Source organism: Pleurodeles waltl, chromosome 7 (assembly GCF_031143425.1).
Source record: "Pleurodeles waltl isolate 20211129_DDA chromosome 7, aPleWal1.hap1.20221129, whole genome shotgun sequence".
NCBI lineage: Eukaryota > Metazoa > Chordata > Amphibia > Caudata > Salamandridae > Pleurodeles > Pleurodeles waltl.
This window is the reverse complement of record NC_090446.1, coordinates 420,747,738-420,762,209: the sequence shown is the minus strand read 5'-3', so window position 1 is coordinate 420,762,209 and position 14,472 is coordinate 420,747,738. Positions and strand designations below refer to the sequence as shown.

The 14,472-nt window shown below is 48.9% G+C and overlaps 1 protein-coding gene across 2 annotated transcripts in view; it reads left to right on the top strand.

The window, feature by feature from the left end:
* The window catches only part of SH2B1 (SH2B adaptor protein 1), a 768,701-nt gene that overhangs the window by 233,560 nt on the left and 520,669 nt on the right, over nucleotides 1-14,472 (top strand). For both annotated transcript variants that reach the window (XM_069243917.1, XM_069243919.1), the window contains exon 3: nucleotides 528-629. In XM_069243917.1, coding sequence (XP_069100018.1) covers nucleotides 528-629 — 102 coding nt within the window. The remainder of the gene's footprint in view (nucleotides 1-527; nucleotides 630-14,472) is intronic.

The window sequence follows — 14,472 nt, the reverse complement described above, 5'->3', positions numbered from 1 at the left end:
TCTGGTTGATTACTGTTTGATGTTGCAGAAATTAGAGTTTTTTGTTTGGCTTCAGGATAGTGTGGTTCATGTATTGTTGAGGGGATGATGACACATTGATGTGGTTATTTCTAGGATGCTTTAGTTGGGGTCATACTTGTGCAGCGTAGATGTAGTTGATCATTCGAGTAGTTGGTCTCAGCGTCCTATTTCCATCTGAATTGACCGGCAGATTGCAGGATGTTGTGTTTGAAGCCATCTTGATGGCTGTGGTTGATGGAAAGTTGGTTATGTTAGTTTCTGGTCAGGTAAAGTTGATGAAAGGTTTGTATGGTTGGTGTCCCGTTTCAGTTTACTAAGGCTAGGCAGTTGTGATTTTTTTACAGGGTGGTAACTTCGGCTGGTAGACAATAGATGTGCGCTTGATGGGAATGTTTTTGCAGGCGATCTAGGAAGTGAAATCATTTAAAACATTGCCCTTGCTTTTTAAAATAAATTGTAATTCAATTTTCATCTTTTTTTTTTTTTCTCTCCTCCTGTATGATTAGGCCACAAAGGCACGGGTCAGTATTCTCTGTTCTACCATCATGGATGTAAGGACAACAACCCCACTAGAGATGCCCGACAAGGAGAACACTTTTGTCTTGAAGGTAAGTGAGGACAGGTAGTTGCAACCATTAGCAACACAGCTGTGGGTGTACTTAGACTGGAGTCTGCTGCATAATTATTTTTGGGTCATTGTCCAAGGATTCTTTAGCAATTGGACAGAAGCTCATGTCCTGGTTCCTGTCCTTCATAGATATCTTGTGCCATAGTGGGTCTTTGTTACCTGTATTGCTAGAAGTCCTGTGCTCAACTTTGTCTTCATTTTGTGGTTTATTGGTTTTCTCATATTTATAGCTGTAGAACATCTGCATTACCTATTAAATCTTTTGTACTGTAATTGGTCTCCTTGTTAGGTGTATTACTGATGATGGTTTGGTTCAGTTACTCTCCCAAGCTTTCTAAATTCTTAAGAGAATTTCTACCTTAGATGGTCTCCTATTTCAGTGTGTTGCCTAGAGATTTTGAGGCAGATGTATGAATAGACAGTTCGCAAATAGTGGCTTCAAATTACATTCCGATGTTTTGCGACCTGCCTGACATTTTGTGATGCGAATTATGAATGCATTGATAGCATTGCAGAATTTCCATTGGCAAGGAGTCTCAGAACAATCTGCCTCATGAATATTTATTAGGCAGGTCTCTATTTGTGGACCTCTGTGATCAGCTACAAACGCAAACCGACCCAGGGACCACAGACTTCCATCCTTGTGTTCACATTTCAAAACTGAAAGTTTTTTAGTTTTTTTTAAGCAGCCTATATTCCTTACAGAAACAAGTGCCTTTTAAAAATGTGTTACTGTTTGGGAAAAGATCAGGGGTTGGGGTGGGGTAAGCTTATGTCTCATTGAGCACTATCTGCTCCACTGGAGGCCGCATGACATAATTTCCAAAGGAAAAGCTTCCGTTTTATAAATCAGTTACCATCTACTTTGAGGTGTCAGTATATTTACAATATCTGGGAGCACAATTGTGGTCATAGATCATTGATTCATGTATTTGCAATTGTAATTAGAAGAATATCCTCCTTTCGTTCCCTCTTACTTGTATTTCGTAATGATTAGCTGAACTTCATTTACAGGTTTGGAAAGTCTTTCGATTTGAAAAATGGTTTAATGCTCCTGACTTCTTGTGTTTCATTTGGCTTCCTCGTTCTATGGACCAGGGCATAAAGTGATGGGGACAGCAACAGCCAAATGCTGAAAGTTACTTTTTTAGTTTTACAATTTTGAAAGCTCTAAAACAATTTCTGGTCATTTTTCCTCTTCAGGTGTGTAAATCAGTGTTACACGCCTTAATTACGCCAATACTTGATTATGCTAACAACCTGTATTTGGGTCGCCCTAAAAATCCGTTACAGGTGACTCAAATTGCGGCAGCTCATCGGGTTCTTTGACTGCCTCAGCACTGCTCTATATCACATCATCTCAGAGAGATGAACTGTTTGCAAATGTCAAAACATATCCAGTTCTGATCGATACAACTACCTGTGGATTCCTCACCTGATGAATACTCCCATGGCGCCAGCATTTGACGGAAATCTTCTTACTAGTCTCTGCACGTCGACGAGGACGTCACTCTAGCCCACGCGACGCCGTCTGACGTCATACAGGCAATAAGAAGTCCTCGCCGACGTGCCGATGACAGTTCCCTTTTTTCCGTGCATTCGAAACGGTTATCTTCGAGGGAGTTACTGTTACCTTCGTGGTTACAGTGTATTGTCTGCTGCGTAGTCTTCTCTGCGGTAACAATGTCTCAGAGGAAGTCGGGTTTCAAGCCCTGTCGAGAGTGTGGGGGCAAGATGTCAGTTACAGACCTCACTCCGACTGTCTATGGTGTTTGAGCTCCGACCACGACGTCTCGACTTGCGATTCATGTCAACACATGAATCCGAAGGCCCTCAAAGAGCGCGAGGCCAAGTTATTCATGGCAAAGTCAAAGAAGAAGGAGAAACATCATAAGAAGTCTTCTTCGCCAAGGTCTCACCGGCGTCATCGAGACTCCCGGCGCCGTAGAGACTCACGACGTCACTCCAGCAAGGAGTCTCGTTCGAGGTCACCTTCGGCTCGGCGTCGGAGGACTTGGGAGGTCAGCCCCACGGTCACGCCGCATCCATCGACGCCGTTGCCCTCTCCGGCGTCACCGACTTCACCTGGTCAGGCGTCAGTGATTGAGGTGGTGCAGCCTCTTGTGTTTTCTCCGGCGTCGCAGACGTCGAGGCCGGCGTCGGGGTCGCCCTCGATCCAGGCACCCCAGTATCCGGCTTTTCCCACTCCTGGAGCCGATAGTACCGCGTTTCTTAATGCGATGTATACCATCTTTCAGCAGATGGCTCCAGGAGCTGCTCCGGCTGGTCCTTCGGGGCCCTTGGCCTTTTCGTTGGGTGATCCTGCGCCTCTTCGGCCGGCACCCTTTATGCCCTTTCTCCCTTTTGGGAATGTGGGCTCGGCGCCGGTGCCGGCGTCGGTGGCCGCTCCGGTGGCTTCGGATGTTTCGGCCCCGGAGGTTGCCCCTCCGTCGAAGTCAGGATTTTGCCCTGTGACTCCGGTTGGTCCATCGGCTCCAAGACCTCGTCCTCCGGCTCCTGCCTCGGCGCCGAAGCTGCCTGTGGCGCCGGACGCGGCGTCAGATGCTTCTGGAGATCGGCGCCGTTCTTCGACGTCAGCGGAGGCCATGTCGACTCCGCGTATCGAGGAGAGACTTCATTCGAGGAGGCGTGCTCTCCGTCTTTTAGAAGAGCAAGAGTACCAGCGAGTCCTAGAGGAGGGAGAGATTGAGGACTCTGGAGACGGACTGCATGGTCTGGATACAGCCAGTGGGCTGGACACTTCCCCTGAGTGGGACCTTTCATCTCCAGGGGAATATACGGAGGAGGCTGCTTCCTTTCATGCTGTGGTGAGGAAGGCAGCGAGCTTTTTGGACCTGCCTTTGCCGGTGGCAGAGGCAAAGCAGAATTTGCTGACAGAGGTATTGCATCCGGCCTCTGCTGCAGCTGAGCCTCTCTTGCCATTTAATGAGGCTTTGCTGGATCCGGTGTTGGAGGTGTGGAAGAAGCCGGTGTCTTCCTCGGCCGTTCATAGGGCTGTGGCCAGGAGGTATCGAGCTGCACCATCTGACCCTGGCTTTCTCTCTAGACACCCTACGCCGGAGAGCTTGGTGGTGCAAGCCTCCTGTTCCTCAAAGTCAGCGCCTGGTTCCTTCCCGACGGTGCCTGGAGACAGAGACTCCAAGAAACTGGATGCGCAGTCCAAGAAAATATTTTCGTCATGCATTTTGGCGTTGAAGGCCACCAACGCCACGTGCATTCTGGGGAGGTACATCCATGCGCTGATGGATGATATTTCGTCTTCATTCACGGAGCTTCCCCAGGGTCTTTTGGATGTGGTCTCGGACGCCCAGGCTGCCGCGACCCAGATTATCCAGTCTGGGCTGGACACGACCGACTCGGTGGCCAGGGCGATGGGCACGGCTGTGGTGGCAAGAAGACAGGCCTGGCTCCGAAACTCAGGGTTCTCTGCGGATGTGCAGTCGACCCTACTGGACCTCCCGTTTGATGGGGACAGACTGTTTGGAGCCAAGGCAGATTCAGCCTTGGAACGATTTAAGGAGAGCAGAGCCACAGCCAAATCGTTAGGACTGCAAGCTCCTTCTTCCTCTGCCTCTTCTAGAATTTTCAGGAGGTTTCGGGGATTTGGGCGTGGCTCTTATTCCTCTTCCTTTCGGGGGAGGTTCCAGCAACCCGCCTCTTCCCTCCCCTATAGGTCATTTAGAGGGAGGGGGAGGGGTGGGGTCCGTACCAGAGGAGCCTCTCAACAGCACTCTGCCTCTTCCTCGTCCTCTGGAGGGGTGCAGCAGGGGAAGCAGCCTTAGGCTTCCACCGTTTCCCACTCACTCCTCTCCTGTAGGGGGAAGATTACAGCGTTTTCTCCACAAGTGGAAGTCTATCACAACGGCACTTGGGTTCTCGGCATTGTGGGAAAAGGCTACGCCCTTCCCTTTCGGGAGTTCCCGCCCCTCATCCCGCCCCGCCCATCTTATTGTTCAGAAGAACACCTCCTGTTGCTAGAACAGGAGGTTCAAGTCCTCCTTTCAAAGGGCGCGGTAGAGTTGGTCCCAGAGCAGGAAAAGGGTCGAGGTTGTTACTCAAGATACTTCCTGATTCCCAAAAAGGATGGTCAGTTGAGACCAATCCTGGATCTGAGGATCTTGAATTGGTTCCTCAAACAGGAAAAGTTCAAGATGCTGACCCTAGCACAGGTGCTTTTGGCGTTGAACAAGGAAGATTGGATGGTGTCTGTCGACTTGCAGGATGCTTACTTTCATATCCCGATACTCAAGTCGCACAGGAAGTATCTCCGGTTTGTGGTAGGGTCGCAGCACTATCAGTTTGCGGTCCTCCCGTTTGGTCTTACTTCAGCACCTCGAGTCTTCACAAAGGTGATGTCAGTGGTTGCGGCGGAGCTCAGAAGGAAGGGGATAGCAGTATTCCCTTACTTGGACGACTTGTTGATCAAAGCCAAGTCCCCGGAGCTTGTGTCGCATCATCTGCAGTCAACAACCCAGTTGTTGTTCGACCTGGGCTTTTCGGTGAACGTGCCCAAATCTCACCTGGAGCCCTCTCAGCGCCTCCTGTTCATAGGGGCAGTACTGGATACAACATTGAGTCGAGCCTTTCCTCCGCCTCAGCGGATTCAAGATATTCAGGAATTGGTTCCAATGTTTCGAAATGGAGCGGTAGTTCCAGTCCTCAAGGTCCTTCGTCTGCTCGGTCTGTTCGCCTCCTGCATTCTGTTGGTCACGCATGCTCGCTGGCACATGAGGGCTCTTCAGTGGTGCCTCCGAAGGCAGTGGTCTCAACACAAGGGAGATTTAGAAGGTACTGTCAAGATCTCCAGAGATGCTGCTGTGGAATTGAAGTGGTGGATTGCGGGCAACAATCTTTCACAGGGGAAGCCGTTCGCGCAGTCGCCACCAGTGGCCACGGTAATAACGGATGCCTCCACCCTAGGATGGGGAGCTCATCTGGGGGATCTGGAGATCAAAGGGCTTTGGTCTCCAGAGGAACAGGTGTTTCATATCAATCTGTTGGAGTTACGGGCTGTACGTTTGGCTCTCAAGGCCTTCCTCCCATCCCTTCGTGGTCAGTCGGTACAGGTCCTGACGGACAATACTACCACGATGTGGTACATAAACAAACAGGGAGGAGTAGGGTCGTACCTTCTCTGCAGAGAAGCTCTTCGGCTATGGTCCTGGGCAAAGGACCATCAGATTTGCTTGGTGGCAAATCATCTGGCCGGGGTCTTGAATGTACGTGCGGACAGTCTCAGTCACCAATTCTCGGCAGACCACGAGTGGCGTCTCCATCCAGATCAAGTCTGTTTAATCTTCCAGATGTGGGGGTTTCCTCGGATAGATCTGTTTGCCACTCGGGAGAACGCGCATTGCCCGTTATTCTGCAGCCTCCAGTATCCGATGCAGGGAGCGTTGGGGGACGCGTTTCAGATAACCTGGTGCGACCAGTTGCTTTACGCGTTTCCCCCCATACCCTTGATTCCTCGAGTGGTGAGGAAAATTCGCCAAGACCGGGCCCAAGTCATCTTAATAGCTCCGGATTGGCCAAGGAGGGTATGGTACTCCGACCTTCTCCAACTCTCACTGTGCCCTCCGCTCCGTCTCCCTCTCAGGGCAGACCTCCTCTCGCAGTCGCAGGGGCAGGTTTTACACCCCAACCTCCAGAGTCTGCACCTACATGCTTGGAGATTGAACGGGGCAACCTGAGTTCCTTCTCTCTCCCGCCTGATGTAGTGGATGTTATCTTAGCGGCCAGGCGACACTCCACTAAATCTATCTACCCTAATAGGTGGTCTAAATTTGTTATGTGGTGTGGAGAGAGACAGATTGATCCCTTACATGCTCATCTGTCACATGTTTTGTCTTTTGCACTGTCTCTAGCGCAGAAAGGTTGTGCAGTAGCTACCATTAAGGGTTATTTGTCGGCCTTGTCAGCCTTCATTTGTCTTCCAGACCAACCATCGTTATTTAAATCCCCTATTGTTCTCAGATTCTTGAAAGGTCTTCTGAATCAATATCCTCCAAAACCATTCGTTATGCCTCAATGGGATTTGTCCTTGGTCCTGACTTTCCTTATGGGGTCCCCTTTTGAGCCTATGCATTCTTGCCCCTTAAGGTATTTGGTTATTAAAACAGTATTCCTGGTAGCTATAACATCTGCAAGGAGAGTGAGTGAGTTGCAGGCCTTATCGGTTAAACCCCCTTATATAACGTTTTATGGGGATAAGGTGGTGTTGAGGACCAAGGCTGCTTTCCTTCCGAAGGTTGTTTCACCCTTCCATTTGGCTCAGACAATCACTTTGTCCACGTTTTATCCTCCGCCTCATCCTTCAAAGGAGGAAGAAAGACTACATCGCCTGGACCCAAAAAGGGCGTTGAGCTTCTATATCGACAGAATGAAGGATATCAGGCTGGAGGATCAGCTGTTTGTCGGATACGTGGGCAAGAGGAGAGGAAAGGCAGTCCACAAGAGAACACTCTCCAGGTGGGTTGTTCTTTGCATTAAAATCTGTTACTCTTTGGCAAAGAAGGATCCGCCTGAGGGCATTAGAGCTCACTCCACCAGAGCTAAGTCGGCCTCTTCGGCCTTGGCCAGGGGTGTTCCTGTGGTTGACATCTGCAAGGCCGCAACTTGGTCGTCCCTTCACACTTTTGTGAAACATTACTGTTTGGACTCTGAGGTCAGAAGGGACGGTCATTTTGCACGGTCAGTGCTGCAGGATTTCTTGGTTTGACCATTTAGGCACCCACCGCCGGGCGTGGTACTGCTTTGGGACTCTATTCATCAGGTGAGGAATCCACAGGTAGTTGTATCCATCAGAAGAACGAGTTACTTACCTTCGGTAACGACTTTTCTGGTGGATACATTAGCTACCTGTGGATTCCTCACGGTCCCACCCGCCTCCCCGTTGCCTTTTTGGTCTCTCCAAGCAATCCTTGAGTGTGCTCCTTTTGGTCTTCAAAGTTGCAATACATTTTGCATGTATGATATTTGTATATATGTGTATATTTATATATAAATCTATATATATATTGGGTATATACATGATTCGTATGTATAAATATATTTATTTGTTTAAAAAAAAAATAAAAAAAAAAAGGTTATATTAAATCTACAGCTATTTTATTGCAATGTTGTGTGATTTACAATATTAAGAGATGTTGCTTTGCTCTTTCATTGCATTGGGTTATTATTATTATTCTCATGCACGTAAAAAATGTTGGTACTGTCATCGGCACGTCGGCGAGGACTTCTTATTGCCTGTATGACGTCAGACGGCGTCGCGTGGGCTAGAGTGACGTCCTCGTCGACGTGCAGAGACTAGTAAGAAGATTTCCGTCAAATGCTGGCGCCATGGGAGTATTCATCAGGTGAGGAATCCACAGGTAGCTAATGTATCCACCAGAAAAGTCGTTACCGAAGGTAAGTAACTCGTTCTTTAAGTCTCTGGTGTTGGCTCAAAGAGCCTTCTACGGTATTGGCCCAAATTGCTTTCAGGATAAGTTTCTTCCTTTTTCTCATAGCAGACTTTTGAGATCAAGTAAGGCCTGATTTAAAATTGCTAAGTTTAAACTGCAAGGTAGGGAAGGAAGATCATTCCCCTACCTAGCAGCTAAAGCTTGAAAATAACTCCCTCTTACTATTCATTCAATCAAGTTGGAGAATCATTTTAGGAAACTCCTGAAATCGTGTTTCTTTTTTTGTTGTAATCGTGTGCTCTTAAAGTGTTGAGTTATTTGGCTAGCACCAGGAGGCTCTTTCGGACCAGTGTACTGTTTCACTGGGTAATTGTCAGTTGGGTTTTGCAGTCCCTATCAAGCTTTGTTCTGGTCTGGAAATCTTGGTAAGAGTGATGTGTGCATATTTCCCTGTATGTGGTAGATAGTGGGCATTTCCATCCTGATCATGAGTCCAAGCTCTGCGAAGTCCCTAAGACAATAGATTCCGGTGGTCTACCTGGGTTCCCTTCCCATGTGAAGTATGCACCCCTAGTTAATCAGGCTAGAGAAGAAGGTCCCCTACCAATATCCCTTACTCATCCCTGGCCTCCTTAGATGTATGTATAGCATCCACCGCCAATAGTTCATCCATGATTGTATATCTTTTATCCAACCTGTAGTTTACAGGGACAGTTTCCACAATTCACACAATAGAGAAAGCTTGGCACCTTTTGTGCTACTGTAGGAAAGTGACCTTTTATATATGGTCACCCCACTTTAAGTGCTGGCCGGTTCATAGGATAACATTGAACTTGAGCCAGGGCAGACCCGGGTTGCTATGTCCATTGTGGTACCACATAGATACATCAAGTTTAGTGTCATATAACGTTCTTTCTGATGGATACAACTACCTGTGGATTCCTCACCTAAAGAATTTTCCCCACGCGGCGCATTCAACGGAAATTTTGTTCTAGCTCTGCACGCACGTTGACGATGTCACAATTGCCCGACTCCCACGTGACGCCGTATGACGTCATCCAGGCAATAAGAGGGCCTCGTTGATGTGCAGACATCAGTTCCCTTTTTTCCGTGCCTTCGAGTAACGGTTATTTCTTCGAGGCTACCAGGGAGCTACTGTTTCACTGCGTGTGTAACAGTGTCGCAGCCAAGGAAGTCGGGTTTTAAACCCTGTTGGGAGTGCGGAGGTCGAATGTCGGTCACAGACCCACACGTAAATTGTTTGTGGTGTCTGAGTTCTGACCATGAGGTCGAGGCGCATGAATCCAAATGCCCTTAAGGAGCAGGAGGCCAAGTTGTTCCTGTCAAGATCCAAGAAGAAGAAGCATCATCGCCGTGAGTATTCTTCTAAGTCCTCCAGATCTCACCGGCGTCATCGAGACTCCCGGCGCCGGTCAAGTAAGGACCGCTCCTGTTCGAGGTCGCCATCGGCTCGGCGTCGACCGACTTGGGTGATCAGTCCAACTGTTAATCCTCCGCCTCAGATGACTCCAGCTTCCCCGACGTCACCACTGTCGGTCTTTGAAGTTGATCCACATCAGGAGCCGAGGGCCTCTCTGGCGCAGATGGAGATGCCTGAGCCGACGCCGGCTTCGCCTCATGCACCGGCTCCCCACAGTTATCCGGCGTTCCCGGCGCCGGGCGCAGACCCAGCAGCATTCCTCAATGCAATATTCAACATCTTTGTCACCATGGCGCCGGGAGGTGTGCATGCGGGGCCTTCAGGTCCATTGGCCTTCGACATGGTTGTTCCAGCTTCATATAGACTGAAGCCCTTCATGCCTTTTCTTCCTTCGGGAAGTGCTGGTTCGGCACCGGTACCAATGGCATCGCCTAGAAGACCGGTGACGCCGTCGATGTCCACCGCCCCGGTGCCGATGAGTTCGCCACAGCTTCAATCAACCTTGAAGAAGCCTATGGCATCGCCGTCCGAGGTCTTCGGTGTCGGCTGACGCCTTATCGATGCCAGGGATTGAATCCAGGCTCTGCTCCAGAAGGTTGGCTCTGAGGCTGCTAGAGGAGCAAGTGTATGAGAAGCAGCTCTTGGAGGAGGGAGAGATTGTGGAGCCACTAGGAGACCTTCAAGGCTTGGACACGGCGAGTGGTTTGGACACTTCCCCGGAGTGGGACTTGGCTTCTCCGGGGAAGTACACTGAGGAGGCTGCCTCTTTTTCATACTATGGTCCGGAAGGCAGTTGATTTTTTGGACCTTCCTCTTCCAGCTGCTGTTGTCAAGGCCAACATTCTCACTGAGGTTTTGCATCTATCGTCAGCTGTGGCAGAGCCGCTTCTTCTGTTTAATGAGGTGCTTATGGACCCAAATATGGAGGTGTGCAGGCTTCATGCTCCTCTCGCTCTGGGATCTTTTCCAGGGGTTCCCGCAGACAGGGAGTCTGAGAAAGGACCAGTCTGCTAAGAAGGCTTTCTCTTCATGTAGCATGGCTCTCAAATGTACGAATGCTACTTGTATTCTAAGACGATATATTTATGCTCTTATGGGCGAGTCAATAACATCGGACTCCTGGGTCACTGACATTGTGGGGAAAGGTTATACTCTTCCCTTTCGGGTGTTCCCCCTCCCATCCTTCTGTTCGCAAGACCGTCTTCTTTTACTACAACAGGAAGTGCTAATCCTTTTGTCGAAAGGCGCAGTGGAGTTGGTTCCAGAGCAGGAGAGGGGTCAGGGCTGCTATTCAAGATACTTCCTGATCCCCAAAAAGGATGGTTGGTTGAGGTCAATCATGGACCTGAGGATTTTGAATTGGTTCCTCAAGCAGGAAAAGTTCAAGATGCTGACCCTGTCACAGGTTCTTTTGGCGTTGACGAAGGAGATTGGATGGTGTCTGTCGACTTGCAGGATGCTTACTTCCATATCCCGATCCTCAAGTCAAGAAACACTATCAGTTTGCGGTCCTTCCGTTTGGTCTTACTTCGGCACCTCGAGTCTTCACAAAGGTGATGGCGGTGGTTAGAAGAAGGGGGATAGCAGTATTTCCTTATCTGGACGATTGGTTGATCAAAGCCAAGTCTCCGGAGCTCCTGCGGCATCATCTGCAGTCGACAACTCAGTTGTTGTTCGATCTGGGCTTTTTGGTGAACGTGCCCAAATCTCACTTGGAGCCCTCTCAGCACCTCCTGTTTATAGGGGCAGTACTGGACACAACATTGAATCGGGTCTTTCCTCCGCTGCAGCGGATTCAGGACATTCAGACATTGATTCCAATGTTTCAGAATGGATCGGTCGTTCCAGTCCTCAAGGTCCTTCGTCTGCTCGGTCTGTTTGCTTCTTGCATTCTGCTGGTCACTCATGCACGCTGGCACATGAGGGCTCTTCAGTGGTGCATCCGCAGTCAGTGGTTTCAACACAAAGGAGATCTTGAGGAATCAATAAAGATCTCCAGAGATGCTGCAGTGGATCTTCAATGGTGGGCTGTGGACGGCAACCTTTCCCCAAGGAGAGCTGTTGTCGCTGCCACCTCCGGTGGCAACAGTGATAACGGATGCCTCCACTTTAGGGTGGGGTGCTCATCTGGGGGACCTGGAGGTCAAAGGTCATTGGTCTCCAGGGGAACAGAGGCTTCACATCAATCTGTTGGAATTGTGGGCGATCCGTCTGGCTCTCACGGCCTTCCTCCCTTCCCTTCGCTGTCGGTCGGTTCAAGTCCTAACGGACAACACTACTGCGATGTGGTATGTAAACAAGCAGGGAGAAGTGGGGTCGTACCTTCTCTGCAGAGAAGCTCTACGGCTCTGGTCCTGGGTTCAGAACCATTGGATTTGCTTGGTAGCAAACCATTTGACCGGAGTTCTGAACGTGCGTGCGGATGATCTCAGCCGGCGCATCTCGACCGATCACGAGTGGCGTCTTCATCCAGATCTGGTCCTTTACATCATCCAGATGTGGGGGTATCCACAGATAGATCTGTTTGCCACTCGGGAGAACGCGCACTGCCCGTCATTCTGCAGCCTCCAGTATCCGATGCAAGGAGCTTTGGGGGATGCTTTTCAGATGTCCTGGAAGGGTTAGTTGCTTTACGAGTTTCCCCCCCATACCCTTAATTCCTCGGGTCCTGAGGAAGATCTGCCAAGACTGGGCCCTAGTCATCTTAATAGCTCTGGATTGGCCATAAGGGTATGGTATTAGGACCTCCTCCAACTCTCTCTGTGCCCTCCGCTCCATCTCCCTTACAGGGCAGACCTCCTCTCGCAGTCACAGGGGCAGGTTCTACACCCCCCACCTCCAGAGCCTGCACCTTAATGCCTGGAGATTGAACAGGCCAATCTGAGTTCCTTTTCTCTCCCGCGTGAGGTGGTGGAAGTTATATTATCAGCCAGGCGACACTCCTCCAAATCTATCTATGCAAGCAGGTGGGCTAAATTTGTGAATTGGTGTGGAGAGAATCAAATTGATCCCTTGAGTGCCCACTTATCTGATATACATTTGTTTGCATTATCCTTGGCACACAGAGGATGTGCAGTTGCCACTGTTCAGGGTTATTTATTTGCGCTGTCGGCTTTTCTGTGCCTTCCAGACCAACCCTCCTTGTTTAAGTCACCTATTATTTTGAGGTTCATTAAGGGTCTCATTAACAAGTTTCCTCCCCCTCCATTCGTTATGCCACAGTGGGATCTTAACTTAGTATTGATCTTTCTTATGGGCTCACCGTTTGAACCGATGCATTCTTGTCCATTGAGGCTTTTAGTTTTACGAACTGTTTTTCTGGTTGCCATAACATCTGCTAGAAGGGTGAGTGAGCTCCAGGCTCTTAGTGTAGAACCCCCATATACGTCCTTTTACAGGGACAAAGTGGTGTTAAGGACCAAGGCGGCTTGCCTACCGAAGGTTGTTACACCCTTTCATTTAGGACAGTCCATCACTCTTTCTTCCTTCTATCCTCCACCTCATCCATCCAAGGAGGAAGAGAGGCTTCATAGACTTGACCCAAGAAGAGCGTTGAGGTTCTTCGTCGACAGGCAGATAAGACGATCAGCTCTTCGTCGGTTACGTGGGGAAGAGGAGAGGCAAAGCTGTCCACAAGAGAACGCTTTCCAGGTGGGTCATTTTTTGCATCAAATTGTTATTCTTTAGCAAAGGAGGAACCTCCTGTGGGGCTATGTGCCCATTCCACCAGGGCTAAGGCTGCTTCATCGACCTTAGCTGGAGGTGTTCCTGTGGTTGACATCTGCAAGGTGGCAACTTGGGCATCCCTCCACACTTTTGCCAAGCATTATTGTTTGGACTCTGAAGTTAGGAGGGATGGCCATTTTGCATGCTCAGTGCTGTAGGATTTCTTGGTTTGACCATTCAGGCACCCACCACCGGGGCCAGTACTGCTTTGAGACTCTATTCTTTAGGTGAGGAATCCACAGGTAGTTGTATCCATCAAAAGAACAAGTTACTTACCTTCGGTAATGCCTTTTCTGGTGGATACACTCGCTACCTGTGGATTCCTCACGGTCCTACCCGCCTCCCGGTTGCCTGGATGGTCTTACCAAGATTTCCTTGGGTGAGTACCCGTATGTTCTACATATGCATATGCTGATGCAATGATTTATATTTGTGTATATATTTGTTTCTGTATATATATTTTTGAAGAAAAAAAAGTGTATATATGTATTTATTTATACACCTATTTCGTATTGCTTATTTCTATTGGTTATGTTTCATATTAGTGGAAATAAATATTGGTATACAAGTTTGATTGACGTGTGATAACTGACGTCTGCACGTTGACGAGGACCTCTTATTGCCTGGATGACGTCATAGGGCGTCACGTGGGAGTCGGGCAATTGTGACGTCGACGTGCAGAGCTAGAAGAAATTTTCAGTCGAATGCTGGCGCATGAGGAAAATTATTTAGGTGAGGAATCCACAGGTAGCTAGTGTATCCACAAGAAAAGGCGTTACCGAAGGTAAGTAACTTGTTCTTCCCTCTTCAACACAAATTTGGTGTCGAGGGATGGCTGACATACAGCCAGGTGGCACCCTTGAGGTTGCCTGCTTGTTTGCCAAAACTCTGTGCTCTGGCTGGTCAGCCCGTCCTTTTTCCTGTGCATTTTTTGTAAACAATTTTCGATTATTCTAATTGGCTTGTGAGGGCTCTGTGTAGATCCCTATTACATTAGACATTTAAAAGGAGCTTAGTGAATGAAGAAAGTTTTTTTAACATTTTCAAAATTTTTAATGAAGTCCAAACTCCTGTGTTAAAAGGCACAATGGATGCTGACCAGTCTCAGCTTGTCCATCCTGTCAGCCCTCCCGACCAATGATCTGAGAGCTCTGTGCAAAGCAAAGAGTCATTGACTATAGAACTCCAGCCAAAAAGGGGGACCTTGGGAAGGCGCTCAGTCTCTATGAAGA